The 17,198-nt window shown below is 53.9% G+C and overlaps 7 protein-coding genes across 7 annotated transcripts; 3 read left to right on the top strand and 4 right to left on the bottom strand.

Moving 5' to 3' along the window:
• Window positions 1-152: 152 nt before the first annotated feature.
• PG986_009243 (fungal specific transcription factor) lies at window positions 153-2,553 on the bottom strand (the record flags this gene model as incomplete). Its single annotated transcript, XM_066845465.1, has 5 exons — window positions 153-551; window positions 723-1,008; window positions 1,067-1,493; window positions 1,572-2,378; window positions 2,508-2,553. The coding sequence occupies 5 exons, from the start codon at window positions 2,551-2,553 to the stop codon at window positions 153-155; spliced, it is 1,965 nt and encodes a 654-aa protein (XP_066697863.1).
• Window positions 2,554-3,020: 467 nt separating this feature from the next.
• Window positions 3,021-6,224, bottom strand: PG986_009244 (uncharacterized protein; the record flags this gene model as incomplete). The annotated part of the gene is made up of 1 exon (XM_066845466.1): window positions 3,021-6,224. One exon carries the CDS (start codon window positions 6,222-6,224, stop codon window positions 3,021-3,023), a length of 3,204 nt encoding a protein of 1,067 aa, XP_066697864.1.
• A 481-nt stretch (window positions 6,225-6,705) lies between these two features.
• PG986_009245 (uncharacterized protein) lies at window positions 6,706-7,020 on the top strand (the record flags this gene model as incomplete). The annotated part of the gene is made up of 3 exons (XM_066845467.1): window positions 6,706-6,768; window positions 6,846-6,941; window positions 7,000-7,020. The coding sequence occupies 3 exons, from the start codon at window positions 6,706-6,708 to the stop codon at window positions 7,018-7,020; spliced, it is 180 nt and encodes a 59-aa protein (XP_066697865.1).
• Window positions 7,021-7,164: 144 nt separating this feature from the next.
• On the bottom strand, window positions 7,165-10,603 carry PG986_009246 (isoleucyl-tRNA synthetase; the record flags this gene model as incomplete). The annotated part of the gene is made up of 4 exons (XM_066845468.1): window positions 7,165-8,273; window positions 8,346-10,047; window positions 10,102-10,455; window positions 10,529-10,603. The coding sequence occupies 4 exons, from the start codon at window positions 10,601-10,603 to the stop codon at window positions 7,165-7,167; spliced, it is 3,240 nt and encodes a 1,079-aa protein (XP_066697866.1).
• A 1,083-nt stretch (window positions 10,604-11,686) lies between these two features.
• Window positions 11,687-13,013, top strand: PG986_009247 (uncharacterized protein; the record flags this gene model as incomplete). Its single annotated transcript, XM_066845469.1, has 4 exons — window positions 11,687-11,785; window positions 11,867-11,924; window positions 11,995-12,497; window positions 12,531-13,013. 4 exons carry the CDS (start codon window positions 11,687-11,689, stop codon window positions 13,011-13,013), a joined length of 1,143 nt encoding a protein of 380 aa, XP_066697867.1.
• Window positions 13,014-13,663: 650 nt separating this feature from the next.
• Window positions 13,664-14,671, top strand: PG986_009248 (short chain dehydrogenase/reductase; the record flags this gene model as incomplete). The annotated part of the gene is made up of 2 exons (XM_066845470.1): window positions 13,664-13,913; window positions 14,040-14,671. 2 exons carry the CDS (start codon window positions 13,664-13,666, stop codon window positions 14,669-14,671), a joined length of 882 nt encoding a protein of 293 aa, XP_066697868.1.
• A 311-nt stretch (window positions 14,672-14,982) lies between these two features.
• PG986_009249 (uncharacterized protein) lies at window positions 14,983-17,075 on the bottom strand (the record flags this gene model as incomplete). The annotated part of the gene is made up of 4 exons (XM_066845471.1): window positions 14,983-15,507; window positions 15,567-16,187; window positions 16,250-16,521; window positions 16,991-17,075. The coding sequence occupies 4 exons, from the start codon at window positions 17,073-17,075 to the stop codon at window positions 14,983-14,985; spliced, it is 1,503 nt and encodes a 500-aa protein (XP_066697869.1).
• Between the last annotated feature and the right edge of the window lie 123 nt (window positions 17,076-17,198).

Here is a 17,198-nt window from a genome sequence, read left to right on the forward strand (position 1 = left end):
GGAGCAATGACAGGAGGCCAGGTACCATGGTATTTCTGACTGTGCCCAGTGTGATGAAGCATGCACAGTATGATGCTATGTTATAGTCCATATAAGCAACACGAACCTCTCCACGCTCTCAAGCAGCCAAGTCCCCAATACCTCGCTCGTTATCACAACCAGTCAAAAGTATCCAACAAGTCAAAGTTAAAATAATTGCTCACATCCGTCGCAAACTCGGCCGTGCCCCAGTCCACCGCCGCGTCCTCCGGGCCGGCCCCGCGGGGCGGTCCGTCGAGCGTCTGGTCGAGGACGTGGCGGACGATGCGGGCCACTGTCTGGCAGAGCTCGCTGTTGGGCGCCGCGGGCCGGATCCACTCGAGGAACCCGACGAGCAGGCTCAGCTGCCGGATGATCTGCGAGCGCTTCGGCGGCGGCTTCGAACCGAAGTCGGCGGCCGAAGAGGAGGGATTAGGAGGGGAGAGGAGAGGTCCTTGATGGGACTGGTCTCCTTCTGCCAGTGGTGTTGTCGTTGCTCGTGGCGGCAGCATCCACAATCGCGGAAGATGCCACTGAAGGAGTAAGTAATGGCGGCGACGGGTTCAGCAGTTCCATGCTTAGAACCCCTCCGGCCGGTGCAGCATAGCACATCACCTGAATCAGAGCAGCGGTCAGTAACAGCAAACGATGGGCACGAATAGAAAGACTGGGGTCTTGGGCCTTGGGTCACACTTACTACCCACTCGTAGTCCCCCCAAAATATCTCTGAACCAGTCGCGATGCGTCCAGAAATAGACAGTCAACGAGACCATTTCAAATGATATCGTCAGCAACTCTGACCTATCGCTTTGTCCGTGCTTTGCGTAGAGTCGTTGTATGAAGAAGAGGTTCTGGAGGTGCTCCAGGCGGACCAGGAGCTTGGAGTATCTGGTGGCAGAGCTGAGGGTAGTGTTTTCGAGCTCATCAAGCCGGAAGACGAGCACATCCGGGAAGCCGGCAAACGTTTCGAGCTCGCGCTGGCGCAGTTGACTTGGGGATGTTCATATTAGTTGGTTCTTGCCACAGCCGTGAACTCGCAGAGACTCACCTGAGGGAGGCCGCAACGTCACCGTGGATTTGACCCAAAGAAATATCCAAGATATCGTTGCGGATGAAGGCCATCATCCCACGGGCCCGCATGATTGTCACCGACTTCAGCTTATTGTCGTAGAAATGCCGCTCGTCCGATATCTCGGGCGTCCGCGCGACCTCGAGCAAGCGTTCCCTGTCGCCAAGGAGTACTTCGTCGTCAATGTCCAAAGGCAGCGGCGTAGACACATGCCGCGCGTTCAGCAAAGGCGGGCGTCCAGTGAAGGAAGATACCACTTTGTCGATATTATAGACGCAAGCAAACAGCCTCCTCTTGATCTCCGACGAGACGCTTGGCTCGTAAGGTGTAGTTCGCGGTATACAATGCAAGCCGAGGAATGTTGTGATGGCCACAAGTTCTGCATGCGCCCTCCACGTCTCCAGGCCTGTATCCAAGCATTAGTATCTTGTGGATATGAGCTCAGCACACCTCCGAAAAGCCAGCATAAACATAATTCACTCACTTGCATCCCCTGAGACGTTGGACTCTAGTAGCATATGGCGGAAGCATACATAGACAAACAGTGTGTTCGGGGGTGCGCCGAGTTTCCGGCAGATGTCGATACACTTTGAAACACAGTTTGTGAACCGCCTCGACATCTGACGTCCCGTAAAAACGTTCTGCCCGACGGGGTCTATATCCGTATCCCTTGTTAAGGAGGCGCTGAAGGCCCAATACGTGAACAGGATACCGAGGCTTTCCCAGCGCATTTGCGTGCCGCAGAAGGAGCTCATGTACTCCTCGGGGTCGTCCTGATCCTCGATGAATCGAGCTTTGGAATTCGAGCACAGTATGCTGGCCATCTCACGGAGCTGTGAGTAGTGCCGGTTGCCCTCGAGACTGGCGCCGAACGCCTCATAGAGTGATCTGGCGAGGCGGAGGCGGCCGCCGGGGAGCCAGGTATCATTCGGGTTTACGTTTCTTGTAAATAAGACTTCGCTTGTGGATCGTGGTGGAATACACGACAGAACCTCAAGGCACAACTTCAGAGTCTCCTCGGATTCCCGGGGCTGGCTAGTACTTGACGAAGCCGACATGTCCGACGGGTCAGCCAGCGCCGCCACGGCAGGATCGGTCATCGAGGGCGTCAGAAGATGTGACTGTGCCTCCTCAAAGACGGGCATGAAACTCGTAGGGCCCAGATACCCAGGTTCTCTGGGCTCGGGCAAGTTGGTCGACGGGGTTGCCGCCGGGGTGATCGGTTCACTGTAAGCCGTCGCAGATAGCCGCCTGCGTTTCGGAGCCGACGATGCAGCGGACGGACTCTCCACTGTGGCAGCGTACACACATATCTCGGCTCTCCCCGTCACCCGACATCTTTGACAGACGGGTAACACATGATCGCAAGCCACTTTCCTCTCATGGCACGGCACACAAGCTTGCTTCCTGCCATTCCTACGTCTGGGTGCGATACCAGGTGATGGTTGCTGTGGCTGTGGAACCATTTTGGAAAAGGTAACTCAAGGCTGGAAGTTATTGTTGCTATCAAGTTGCGTTCGGAGTAGGTAGTGTAGATGTTGGATAGGGATGTGTATAGGCTAGGCAGAATTCGGCTTTCGGCTTGGAGTGGCCGGCTTTCGGCTTCAGTTGTGGCCGGCCCACCTTCTGGCGGCGTAGTCATCGTAGGCACCTACCATCTTACTCCTGCAGTGTTCATGTGTCTTGTATTATATGCCAGTGTCTTCGCATGTACTACTTCGAGACGGAAAGAGCCTGAACTGATGCTATAACTTGTATATTGAATCTCCATCTCAATACCACTAACTAGTAACCACCTATAACCAACGGGGTATCAAATACTTCGACGCCTACTCATGCAGATTTGCCCTTTCCTATATATAATCTTACGCCGGTGTTCCAAACATTACAATCTCTTAACTCGAAGCTTACAACACGCGACCTTTGCTTTTGCTTACTGTGCCCACGACACCCGTAGGTTCCGTCTCGACCGGGCACCTGCGCGGTTGGCTCTCATTTCAATGGCAGACCCTCCCAGTATCGAATCTCTTGCCTGCCACGCCGCCGGTCGATGAGGCACGGGCGCAAGTGGAGTGGTAGTTTCTGGTCTCCCAAAGGACCCGAGCAACAGCTGTGGCCTGCCCGGAGTAGGGGCATACGGCGTTCCCGCCTCAACTTCCGGCTCCGGCTCCGGCTCTGGCGTTGCCACTTTCTCGGCCACATCTTCTTCCCGGAGATCTTGGAACCGAAGTGGTGGTTCCCTAGTCGCTGTCGCTCGCCATGACGAGAGAAGGGAGCTCCTGGACTGAAGACGCGAAGCCTGCTGTTGCGCATCCTCCAAGATATCCCCGTTGCCCTCGGGAAGTGGGAGCTGAATCTGATCCGGCACAAGCTTCTCTGCAGCACTGCCGCGCCACGCTTCAAAGCGTTGCCGAAGCAACCTGCGGCCGCTCTTCTCCCGGATATTATCCACTGTATGTCTGCGGCTGCTGATCTGGAGAGAGTTGAGGTTCCACACTCTGAGGGCCTTACCCATGCTCCGGTTCCTCCGGTACTGCCCGGCCTCGAACTGCATATCGTGGACAGCCGAATGCCGCTCTCTCCAATTATCGATCGTTCGTTGCTTAAGGGTATCGTTACTGACCAAGCTCAGTTGTGTCTTTTCCTGCGCTCTCCTTCTCCACGTGTCGAATGTTTCCGCAGTCGTTATATACTCACGACCGGCAATGGCATCCTCTAAAGCTACATTCATATACTCGTAGCGATCAAAACTTGTTTGTAGTTTGTCCCGCCAATGGGTAATACAATATTCTCCCATTCCTTTTTTGACTCTCCGGCGAACCTCGAGATGGGCTTCTTTGAATCTCGCTTTCCGCTTCTTCTTAGCCAAGGACCTCCATTGCAGCACCGTGTCACGAGCCCTATAGTAGAAATTTGCACGCTCGCTGTACTCCTCAAGCTGCTGGTCCCGGTTGCTCGCTTCATCCGCAACAGCTTGCCAAGCTGGAAGTATTTCCGTCATCTTGTAGAAGAAGTCTGCCCGTTCAGCGAACGACTGCATCTGTTGCTGCTGGGGGCGGTCCACAGCGCTGAGTTGTCGCCAAGTGCCGAAGGCATCCTCCTTCATAGACGCGTGAACTGCGTGCTCTCGAGCATGTGCTTTCCAAGTGCGTAGAGTTGTTGTCACGGCGCGGTAGTAGTCAGCTCTGGATGCCCAGTCTTGCCGCACTTCTCCTTGCATTATCGCCTCCTTGGCCAAGACTCTCCACTTTGAGAGGACTTCGCGTTTCTTGCGATCTTCGTGGTATAGACTAGCGGCCCTGTCGAAGGCTAAATCGCGCAAGGGTGTGTTATACCATTGCCAGAAGTCGCCTCCTTTCTTCTCCTCGAGTCTGCGTCCCGCACGAGCTTGGGCAAGCCACGGCTTCAAGACACCTTCGACCCGGGCTCGTTTTTCCATTTCCTCTGCCGTTGCATTCAAGCCGGCAGACTCCGAAGTAGTGGCGATCCATTTCTGCAATGTAGCTTTGGCATTGGTCTGCTGATGCTGCTGAGCGTAGATGGATGCTTTTTCGTTCAACGCACAAGACGTGCCACGCCACGAGTCGAAAGTTACATGCATAACATGACACTTCACCTTTTCGGTGTGTATCTGCGTATATTCTGCCCAGGCTCGGAAGAAGCGCATCCGCATAATATGCCTCCTGGCGAGCATTGTTCGCTCGTCCTCCTCCGGCTCGGCTTCTGCGACTTCGACAGCTTGAGGTAACGCAACGGCTTGAGGCAATACCTCATCAGTCTTTGCGAGCTGAGCGGGTGGTGGCAGAGGCGATCCCAGAGGGGATGCGGTCGATTCTACCGGGGCTGAAGCCGGCCTCTCCGGCATCTCAACGGGCGAGGCCAAGCCATCGTTTGAAAGCATTCGTTGCTGCAAAGCTAATGCTAAGACTTCTAATCTGGGCCTCACACCAAAAGCTTTGGACTTGAGCCCCATCTCGTGAGCCCGGAGGGCGACGCGGGCTTTGTCCTCTTCCTCGGATGCTCTGTTGGACCACCGAGTGAACACGCGAGACTTCATAAGGGTCTCGTGAGCTCGTACCGCAAGCTTAGATAGGTACAAGTCTCCTGCCATTTCTTCCTCGTACTCTTCCTCCGGCGGTTCCTCAGGTGGCTCAGGTGGTTGCTTGGCGCATTGTCGCCGCCACCGAGCCAGAATCTTCTTGGTAGTCAGTATTTCATAAGTCCGACACGCTATCGTTTCAATGCGCTTGGAGTAGACGTTCGAAGGTATATGACTGACAGGGGCCTCTTCAAGCTCGGCAGCAGCGTCTTTCCAGTACAGAAACCTGTCTTCAGCCGTGTCGATAAAATCCGCCTCCCTAGCATCGTGGAACATTTCCAGCTGCATCTGCAAGCCAGATGACCGAGCCTGCCATTGCTGGATATTGCTCACAGCGGCGAATTTGGTGCGATGGTTCTCGAAAGCAATCGCACTTTTCTCAAGGAAACTCTCAGGTCCTGCTGGCGAACCAGGTCGCTCACCATCATATCCCTGCGCACGAGGATTCGCATCCTCGGGGGCCTCAGCGCCCTTCTCCGCGTCAGTGTCACCATCCTCGTCTAGGCGATCACTAGTGTCGTTGGAGTCGGAGTCGGTTGCCCCATCTGCATCGTAGGCTAGGTCGGGATGGTCGGACCGTGAAGAGAAGTCGTCGTCGTTTACATCACTAGATGAATCGTTTTCCGAATCGTCATTGTCGTCGAAGCGGATGGTGCAGTTCATGCGACGCAGCCACTCCTCGAACGAGCCACGGAGCGTGTCTGCATACGTGCGGCTCCCGAGCTTGAAGAAGAGAGTGGCTTTCCGCTGGTCGACCTCGGTCTTTAGCCCTTGCTTATTGCAGATGTCCGAGTGCGCGGCGTACAAGGCGGTCACGGCGGTGCCTGCGGTAGGGAGCAATTGCTCAGCTCTTTGGACAACTTCGAAGATAAGTTGGAGCTCGTTGTCGTGGAAGTCCTGGGGCGCAGGCCCAGCCATTGCGGGCGCATGGGCGTTGTGAGCCGGAGGGTTATTCGCGGAGAAGTGGTAGCTCTGTTCCTCGGAGCTTGTTATCTCAGGGATAGTAGAGAGCGAGCCAGGGTCAGAGCCACTGGCCATGTTGAAGAGGGAGCGACTAGTGCAGCGAGCATTATCCTCTTAGTAGAACTGCTCGGACTGGAAAGCGCGAACCGGGTTTGAGGTGTCCTGGTAAAAGGGCTCAAAAGAGTGAGAGAGCAGTCACCAGCGACGACACCATGGCCGTAGCGAGCTGCGGTGTTGATCAGAAGCAGGCTGAGTGTCTCGATTTAGAATTGCATGCTGGCTTTTGGACATCAATTCGGGCATTGGCACATGGAACGCGTCGGCAGTCGCCTAAGGGAGCGCGTGTATTTTTAGTGAGCCGAGCGAGTGACCCGCCACTAAAGTCCAGCAACCCGTCCCCAGGCGGCTCCCCCCACCACTCAAGAGTAACACCGTCACCACCTCCTAGCCGTCAAGGTGCCGGTCTTGTAGCCATACCTGGATACCTGTTTTCTCGGAAACAAGGACAGCAACGAATACAAGGACGACAAGGTTTATACTTGAGAGCGAAGCTACGATGCCCGCCCGCACACGACCTATCCAGAAGTTTGCAGCAGCTGCTTCTCAATGCTCTCCTGAGGTGGGTGCTTAATTGTCCATCGCTGATTTTCTCCAACGTTCTCGCAATTACTCCGCCTAACCTTCAAATCTGGACAGGCAGCCGTATATGGACGGTGCATTGTCGCCGACTACAACTCGGTACACAAGGACAAGTGTGTTGCTGAATTTATGAAGCTGAAGGACTGCTATTTGGTGAGCCTCCGATCAATTCGGGCCGCTTATGAGCCGCTTATTAACCGTATAGTCACAGAAAGCTTCGAAAAAGAAATAGGACTCAATCATCAATCTCAATATATTCAAGCCGCTGTTTGGCCCGTAGTCTACTTTTTGGTTTGCTTTTCCGTGCCCGATTCTTCTATTCATCATCGTTCACGTATCGAGAGCTCTATCTATGACTTGAGATTGGCCCACGACCTTAAATCTTCAGCAACCTGAGCAAGAAGGTAGCCTTTTGTACCTCTTGTTCCTCCTCTGCGAGGATGCCATCTTCCTTCTTCTCTGGGATCTCACCATCTACATGTGTGGCCTCGTGCTTGTCGAGTGGTCTACGCAGAGCCTTCTCCATCGACTTTGTCTGGCTTGTAAAGACATCAGCAAGTCCGATGTTCTCCGGGTCGGAAAGGATCTTGTATTCCATCTTGACATCATCGGTAGGCTGGAGACCAGCCTTCTTGCGAAGCCGTTGCACTCGGTTGATAATCTCTCGCGCAAGACCTTCCTGAGCAAGCTCGGGGTAGAGTTCCGAGTCGAGGATGGTGAGGACATCCTGATCCGTGTTGGTCTCGAGATTCTTGGACGACTCGTCTTGTGCCAGGCCTCTCTTGACCACCAGGTCACCCTCTTCCAAGCGGATGCCATCCACCACAATGTACTTGTCGACGGTGTACTGACGGACTTGGTCGCTTGTGATGCTGGGAAGCGCCTTCTTGACTTTGCCCATGTCCTTCTTGAGCTTCTTACCCAACACCGGCCAGTCAGCCTGTACACTGTACTGAACATTGTACTTGGCCTCGTCCGTGGTCAATACCAAATCGCGGACGTTGAGCTCCTCGGTGATATAGGATTCAAGGGACTTGACATCGTCAAGATACTCTTGGCTGCGGTGAAGAACAATAAGAGTCTTCAAGGGGGTCTTCAGTCCCAGAGTCCTGCGTTCTCTTGACACTCTGGCCAGCTCAATGACCTTTTGCATTCGGCCGACTTGCCTCTCAATGACGGGGTTGAAAAGTTCTTGCCTGACATCGGGGAACTCAAGGAAATGCACGCTGCGAGAGTCCTTGGCTTGCAGATCCTGAGGAATGTGAGGCAGAAGCTTGGAGTAGATGGTCTCCGTGATGAAAGGCGTGAAGGGGGCCAGTCCTCTGCATAGGGTGAATAGAACCTCGAAGAGGGTGTTTAGGGCGTGTTTGGTGTCGTCTACTCCATACTCACCCTTGAGACGCTTTCGGTTGAATCGGATGTACCAGTTTGTGGTATTATCAATGAGCTCCAGAAGTCTAGGGACAACGGTGTAGAGGCGATAAGCTGAGAAGGAAAAAAAACATAAGGTGTTAGTATCGACCCATGGTTATAAATGCGTCGAATAGTGTGACTTACCTGCCATCTCCTCGTTGACAAACTGAAGCAGACTCTGACAACTGGCAAGAATCCACTTGTCCATGACATTCTCGTTCGAGCTCTCCATCTTCGGGTCGAAGAGATAATCAATATCTTCGACCTTCTTCAGGAGTGCCACCTGCCCCTCAAAAAACTTGTAGCTGTTCCAGAGGGGAAGCAGTACTTTTTGGACAACTTCCTTAACACCTGACTCCTTGAATCTCAGGGGCTCAGCACGGACCACTGGCGAATTGATCATGTACAGTCGAAGCGCATCAGAGCCGTACTTCTCGAAGATGGCGCTAGGATCCGGGTAGTTCTTGAGTCTCTTGGACATCTTCTTTCCATCTTCGGCGAGGACCATGCCGTTGACGACACAGTTCTTGAAAGGAGACACTCCAAACAGGTGGGTGCCTAGCACAAGCAGGGTGTAGAACCAACCTCTCGTCTGGTCCAGACCTTCGGCAATGAAGTCGCCTGGGAAACTGTCGTTCAGCTTATCCTTGTTTTCAAAGGGATAATGCTGGCTTGCATAAGGCATGCTTCCAGACTCGAACCAACAATCGAAGACGCCCTCGACACGCTTCAGGTCTCCTCGGCCCTGTTTGCTGGGAATGGTGATGTGATCGACCTTATCCCGGTGAATGTCTGTGATCTCTCCCTCGTAGCCACTGAGCTGCTTGAGCTCCTCAACACTGCCGATGCAGATCATTTCCTCCTTATCATCACTCATCCAGACCGGCAGCGGCGTTCCCCAGTATCGATTACGCGAAACATTCCAATCGCGAGCATTCTTGATCCAGTTGGCGAATCGGTTCTCCTTCACAAAGTTAGGAACCCAGTGAGTTCCCTCAATGTTCTTCAACATCTGAGGGATGATTTCGGGAATGCGGATGAACCAAGATGGGACGGCGCGGTAGATCAGAGGGGTATCGGACCGGTAGCACAGGGGGTAGGAATGCCTAAGTTGAGAGTCGGCCACGACCCTTCCAGTACCCTTCAGATGCTTGATGATATGCTTGTCCGCCTCCTTGCAGTGCATGCCAGCGAATTCCTTTGCCTTCTCAGTGAATACGCCCTTTTCATCAAGGAAATCGGGCGGCGGGCGGGTCTCGTTGATGATACCGGCGGCAATGGCCACGTTGTAATCGTCCTCGCCAAAAGCAGGGGCCTGGTGAACGATACCCGTACCGCTATCATCGGTGACATAGTCTGCATTGAGGACCTTGAATGCGATGCCTTTGAACTCGTCGTTGAGATAATCGAAGAGAGGCTCGTATTCCCAGCCCAACATGTCCTTGCCCTTGATCTTCTCCACGACCTTGTATTTCGCCTTCTTGGGGTCCTTGTAGATTGTCGTCAACAGCTTTTCGAGGATGATGTAGTTGTTGCCAGACTTCTCGTCAGCGATTTTGAGATACTCAAACTCCGGATGCACTGCCAGGCCCAGATGGGTGGGCAGGGTCCACGGGGTTGTCGTCCACGCCAGGAGGTGAGTTTTGGGATCGCTAAGAAGAGGGAATGAGACGACCACTGCGGGATCCGTCACATCTTGGTAGTTCTGATTCGACTCGAAGTTCGACAGAGCCGTCGTAAGAGCACAGGAGTAAGGCATGACCTTGTAGCCCTGGTATACGGCCCCCTTGTCGAAGAGCTGCTTGAAGACCCACCAATCCGTCTCCATGAACGTCAAGTCCATTGTCTAAACAAACGTTAGCTACCCTCCCGTGATGTAAGGCGTATCGCCAAGAGTTACCTTGTAGTCGTTTTCGAAGTCGATCCAGCGACCCAGACGCTCGATGGTATGACGCCATTCCTCTCTGTACCGCATCACGATAGCGCGACACTCGGCATTGTACTTCTCCAAACCCATCTCCATGACGGCCTGCTTGCCGGTGATGCCAAACTTTTTGTCGATTTCATGTTCGATGGGCAGACCGTGTGTGTCCCAACCGAAACGTCTCTCGACATAGAAGCCCTTCATCGACCAATATCTCGGGATGATGTCCTTGATGGTGGAGGCGAGAAGATGGCCATAATGGGGGAGACCGGTCGCGAAGGGCGGGCCATCGTAGAAGGTGTAGCGAGGCTTTCCCTGGGTCAATTCGACCTGGTGATGGAGATGTTGTTAGCCTCTGTGATTTATCGTGTGCGCATTTACCAGATGTGGCGGGCGGCCGTACCTGGCGCTGGAAGGCATCCCACTCCCTCCACTTCTGGATGACCTCGAGCTCTGACTTGGGGAAGTCGATAGACATATTGAAACGTCTGGCAGGAGGCAACAGACGAACGGGCCAATATGATCGCAGCTACCAGAGAGCCGTCGGGTTGGCAATTGTGATTACTGTCGCAGAGTGGAATCGGTAGCCTGCCTAAGAATGGTGAATCGAGGGGCACGATTTTATGTACATCCCACCTTGCCGTCGAAATTCCTTGGTGGGGTGGCACAAAATGTGAGTCAACCCGCTTATGACTGGAACAAGACGTTCTTCGGACTTTTATGCACTGGCGGGGTAGGTCTGGCATGTTCTGTAGTTGGGCAGCGGGCTCGACTGCCCCTCGCTCAAGTACCTTTTTGCTGGATTCAATGTACCATGAGTAGAGAGACTCCCGCCACCACTGGACGGGCCGAAGACGATAACAACACCTCAACTCATGTCCTTCCTGATGAACTGACTAGGCACCTACCTGCCCGCTGTTGAGATCCCAATTTAATGGTACTGCAGGATGCTTCTAGGGTTTCGACGTACAGTCTAATTACAGTGCTGGTCACAACGCTGGACTTGTCGAAGTAGTAATGCGACACCCGAGTCGCGATACTTGCAAGAGTTCAAACTTGACAAGCCCCACGGCGGGCGATAAGCGATATCCCAGTTTAACCCCCAGAAGTCGCTGTACTAATACTTGCAGTACCACCCGTCATTGGCAGAGTCGGGGCCTTATTGCGCACTGCTACCCAGCCAAGTGCATGTTTCAACTTACCTACCATGGACTCGAAAGTAAATAACAACACCCCCAAGACAACTTGGAGTAAACAGCAACGCAACGCAACGGGACATCTTGGCCGGGCTTGTTCTTAGTTTCAATAGACCTTTGTCGCCTCTTTCCTGTTGCTATTATTTCCCGCAAGAGTCTCTCCTGCGGCTAAGTTTTAATGCACCCCTTGCCCCCGGGTTTGACTCGACCTGCTGCGCTCCCGTCGTCTTCCCTGTGGTGTTAGTCGCTCAAGCCGACTTTCGTGGACTGTCTCTCTACCTGCACCCTCCACCGCTCTGCAGCGCAAGGTTGGACACCGCCTGGAACTCACCCACAAAGCGCCCCCCGGACAGCCCTCCGCAGCCATGTCCTTCCTCTTCGGCCGCGCGCGCACTCGAACCAACACACTCGACTTGTCCAAGCAAGCTCGCGAGCATGTACTCAAGCTCGACGTCCCCGGCAAGGTGGGTGGTTCATACCTTGTACCCACTGTCTTTGTTTCAATGGCTACTACAGGGCTGACATGCAGGGGCTGTACTATGTAGGCCGAGGAGTTGGCCAAGGTACTCAGTCAGATGAAACTTATACTCCAAGGGACACCAGGTCGGTCAATTGTCTTTCTCAGCGCCAATCTATGACGGAGTGCTGCTTACACTGGTTGTTGCCTCGCTAGAGTCCGACAGTACGCCTGATCAAGTATACCAGTTGGTACAAGGCCTGATAGAAGAGGACCTGCTGCTGCTGCTTGCCCAGCATCTCTGGCGCTTGCCCTTCGAATCGCGGAAAGACACCCAGGTCATATTCTCCTACGTGTTCCGCTTCCGACCGCCAACCGCATCCCCCAAGACTGATCCGGTCGCACTGAGCTACGTGGTCAACAACAAACCGCAAGTCCTTTTGGAATTATGTCGCGGCTACGAGCACAAGGAAAGCGCCACGCCCGCCGGGTCGGTGCTGCGGGAAGTGCTCAAGAACGAAGCGGCGGCGGCCATTATACTGTATGACGATGGAGAGGAGCCCGGTTCGAGTCTTAAGGGGGTAACGGCTATTGAAAGAGAGCGGCCACAGAGCGGCAGTGGCGTGTTCTGGAGATTCTTCGACTGGATCGACAAGAGCTCGTTCGAGGTCGCGGCTGATGCGTTCACCACATTCAGGGTAGGGTCCCCGGCCCCCATGGTTTGTTTCAGCTGACTCACCTGATCTGCATAGGAACTTTTGACGAAGCACAAAGATCTTGTGCCGCGCTACCTGGCTGTCAATTTCGAGCTATTCTTTGACAGGTACAACCATGTTCTGGTTCAATCAAATAGCTATGTCACGAAGCGTCAGTCCATCAAGTTGCTCGGCGAGATATTACTCGACCGTTCCAACTACAATGTCATGACGGCTTACGTAGACCGCGGCGAACATCTCAAAATCTGCATGAATCTACTGCGCGACGATAGGAAAATGGTCCAATATGAGGGTTTCCATGTTTTCAAAGTTTTCGTCGCGAACCCTCATAAGTCGGTCGCAGTGCAGAAGATCTTGTTGATGAACAGAGACAAGCTGCTGAATTTCCTAAGCCACTTTCTGGAGGACCGTACAGACGACGAACAATTCATCGATGAACGAGAATTCCTCATCAAACAAATCCGAAATATGCCGCCCAACCCCGTCCCGCCGACGAGGCAGATGCCTCAGGGCGCCTAATCGACCGACGAGTTTGGCGATTTACTAGGGAACCTCTTATTGATACACCCCCGTCCGTAGTATGGGCCTGGGGAGATGAAGAACCTGTGGTCTTTGTTCCTTGCAGGATGCACGTCGTCACGACAGATGGCCATCAGCTACCAAAACATGGGGGCATAGTGTAAGGGGAGGCCGCAGGCACGATGGTACATGCGGTAGACTTGCAGAAGCAGCCCCGACGGCGAAATCATTACGATGCATGTAGCTAGGCGTTTACGGCAGGGCTAATGAATAATGAAAAGTTGAGCTATGGATGGTATTTACAGCCTTCGTTCTCACGAGACTTTGTATTATATAAGAAACACCTCCATCCAATATCATCGAGATTCCATGTCTGTTTCCAGGCTGGACGCGCATAGATTCGGGGTATGTATGTCATATCTGCAAGTCCAGGCCCCTATGCGTGCCGAGTGGGGCAACTCCTCATATAGCTTGACGTTCGCATGTACAGGTAGGTATATTAAAGACCATCTGGGAACTGTCACAGTCTCCAACTCCTACGGCGATTACTATACCCGAAAACCGTGGAAAAGACAACCTACCCAAACTCTGCAATAATTCCATAACAAACAGGCCAGAGAAAAAAAGAGTTCCCAAGAAAAAGAAGAACAATGGCATCGTCATCATCGCCTGCAATCTTCAAAACCGGCAACACGGCCGTCATTACCGGCGGGGCGAGCGGCATCGGCCTGGCCCTGGCCAAGAAGTGCGCCGGCTACGGCATGAAGGCAATGGTGGCTGACTGGAACGCCGAGTCGTTGGCCAAGGTCCCCGCGGACGTGGCCACCACCTACCAGATGGATGTTAGCAAGGCGGCGGATTGGTCAGGCTTCAAGGAGAAGATCCAGAAGGACTTTGATGGTAGGCATCTTTCTCTTCCCTCTACAACTGAAGCACATCATGCGATGAGTAGTAGTATGGCACGAGGAGGCAGAGCGAGGAAACCAGCAAGTTCTTGCCACATGTGCTAATACGGATGACAAAAAGGTAAAATCAACCTCCTGGCCCTCAACGCAGGTACCGGAGCCAAGCACAGCTTCGACTCGCCCGAAGGGTTCGAGAAAATTCTCAACGTGAACATCTTCGGCGTAGTCCACGGCATCACCCACCTCCTCCCTTTGATCAAAAAGTCGTCCTCCACCTCGGGGACAGAGGCACAGGAATCCGCCATCGTCATCACGGGCTCCAAGCAGGGCATCACCAACCCGCCCGGGAACCCGGCGTACAACGCGTCGAAGGCGGCCGTCAAGTCGCTAGCCGAGCAGCTCTCGTACGACCTGCGGGCCAACCACCCGGCCGTCTCGGTGCACCTCCTCGTGCCCGGGTGGACGTGGACGGGCTTGGCGGGTGGTCAACCGGGCGCGGGCCGCGACACTGAGGCCGCCGACGCCGGCAAGAATAAGCCCGATGCGCCCTGGTGGCCCGAGGACGTTGTCGAGTACCTTGAGAAGAAGATGGCCGAGAAGCAGTTCTGGGTCATATGTCCCGACAACGAGGTCACCGAGGAGATGGACAAGAAGCGCATGGCATGGAGCGCCGGCGACGTCATCAACGGGAGGCCGCCGCTGAGTCGATGGCGCGAGGAGTACAAGGAGCAGGCTGCCGAGTTCATGAAATAGTCGGCAGAAAGGGCCGAGGCTGTCAAATGGTGGTATACTACGGTCAGGCACGTATCAAGAAGTCTGGCGGAATATGTTCTTATTCAATAGCCACCTCGCGGCCTCCTTCAGCCACACGGATCTTGTAGGTGGCAAGTGCTCTCCTCAAGTGTAATAGTACAGTAGATATAAACCACAAACGAATACTCATGCCCTCTTGGATATCGTGATTGACGCACACACAATCGAGCATAGACTAAACACGCCGAAAACTCCCCATTTCCCACGATAAACATCAAACCAGGGCCCCTTGCCCAACCAGGTGCCAAACTTTAGCGTGGAACAGGTGGTTGTTTCGCCAACAACATGGTAACGGATTCTTTCGCGTTGATGGTGTTCCATACGCTGTCTTTGCCACCCATCCTCCACTCATCACCAGTTGTGGCATGCTCACCGCTGCCCCTGATGGATTCGCCCATGATGACGTCGAGATCCCGCTTTTGGGAGCTGAGCCAGTCTTTGACGAATGTGGCGGGGTCCTCGCTTAGTGAAGACAGGAACGCATGCTTCGACTTCGACACGTGGATGGCCTGCACAATCGTGGCAAGTTGGTCGTCAAGCAGAGCAACCTCTTTGAGCATGCTGGCGTATCCAGGATTGTTGAGGAAGGTCACCATCTTCTCCTTCAGGGGGTCATCTACCGCTACCCGGATGTCGTAGACGGTTGGCTTGGGATCCTTGTGGAACTCCTCATCCACCCGAATGGTGTAAGGGAGTTTGACGGCCGGAAGGGGCTTCAACTGGGGAGTGATGTAGTTGTATAGGAGAGGGATAGAGCCCGTCTCGATGTTGAAGGCCTAAGTGTCCCTCAATTAGTAAATTGAACCTGGATACTCGGTCAGCAACATCAACATACCTTTTTGAGAAGGTCATCGCATCGGAAATTGCGTTTCTCCTCGTCCTCCTGCAGACCCATGAATTTGATGTAATCCCACACAGCCATGACGACTTCTTGGCGCGTGGCTTCTGTCTTGTCCACGATGTCGGCAAGAGCGGGCTCGATAGCGTAACGTTCTGGGTCTTCATGGCGTGTCAGATTGATGACGATGTGCATGTTTTCGTCGCCGCTGCGCTTGAAGATTAACTCGTCAAAGTCTGCAGAAGCCGGGAGGTTGGTCGAGGGACCAGTCCGTTCTGGCTTTTTCCACTCCATGCTCTGATCAATGCCCTTACGATTCGCAGGAAAGTCGACTGCCAAAGCCTTGAAGAAGTGGGAGAAGCGGTGCTTGGGCGCCTTGGTTTCTTTAGACTTGGCATCAGCACCGTCCTCGTCCATCTTGTCATCTTCATCCTCATCGCCAGCATCCTCCTTGTCCATGTCGTCGTCGTCATCATCCAGAAGGCGACCTTGGATTTTGATTCGATAGGTGGGTTCCTGATTCGAGCTGAAATCGAAAGCGGGTACGTTGAGGTCGTTGTTCTGCCACTGCTGGTCTTCGGCGGTATTGGAAATCCAGACACGCAGCGTTTTCCATCGCTTGAACCGATTGCTCGTTAACGAGAGCTCCCAATTGAGCCGGGTGTATAACTTTGGCTTACCTTCACGCTCCTGTTGACGGAATCTACAATGTCCAATCTCTTTCGCGTCATGGTCGCGTCAAGCCGCCGCTCGAAGTCGCGCAGCTCTCTGTATTTGAGGCCCATCTCACCAATGGTACACTCGTCGATATTGTCGGGGAGGTTCTTATCAGTGGGTTTGCGGCTGCGTCGCTTCGCCATCTCGACTTGCATCGCGGCGGCCTGCTGCTGTTGTGCCATCTGGGCCTGGGTCAAGGGGACTTGCGGGTGAGGTCCCGAGGACATCATAGGGCCTGCCATGACCGATTAGTTAGCGAGGGTAAGCTTTGGGGAGGCGGTGGTAAACGGTTGGTCGGGCAGGGAGGTAGTGATGGAGATGGCGGGCTGGAGCTGCATCTGCATGAAGGCAAGACAGGACAAGATGGATTCCAGAGGATCAAGACCTGTACCCTGGTACTAGTTGGGCTATTGATTGAATGACCTGTGGAGCCGTGAATTTCTGTGTGGGGTATGGTCTGAGGAACGGTCGCGACATGCTCATCATATAAAGCCAGTGAAAGGCGGATTATAGCGCGTTTGCGTCGAATCGGGACAACCGCACTGGCGGCGCGGACACCACACTCGGCTTCTTCCACTTGTTCCCGTTGCGCCTGGGTGTCGCCAACTTAGATGCGGCGACGAGCCAGATGGGCAATGAATGCATTCCACGACCAAGCCCAAGCCCGAGGCGAATTAATCTAGAGGAGAGACCACATCACATACCGATGCCTCCACGTCGCGGGCCGGACGAGTGAGGAGTGCGAGGTGGCACTTGCTGTTGCGGGAACTGACGATAAGCGGGCTGCATTTTGGCGGCCAAGCATGCAGCGACGAGACGACCCAAACAATTGGCAGGAGAATAATAAGAGGGGATTGGCAATGTTTAATTCGTTCGTTGCCTGGTGGGACAGGAAGCCGCAGCGTACGTAGC

Source organism: Apiospora aurea (assembly GCF_038362705.1).
Source record: "Apiospora aurea strain CBS 24483 chromosome Unknown utg000006l_segment0_segment0, whole genome shotgun sequence".
NCBI classification, from domain to species: Eukaryota; Fungi; Ascomycota; class Sordariomycetes; order Amphisphaeriales; family Apiosporaceae; genus Apiospora; species Apiospora aurea.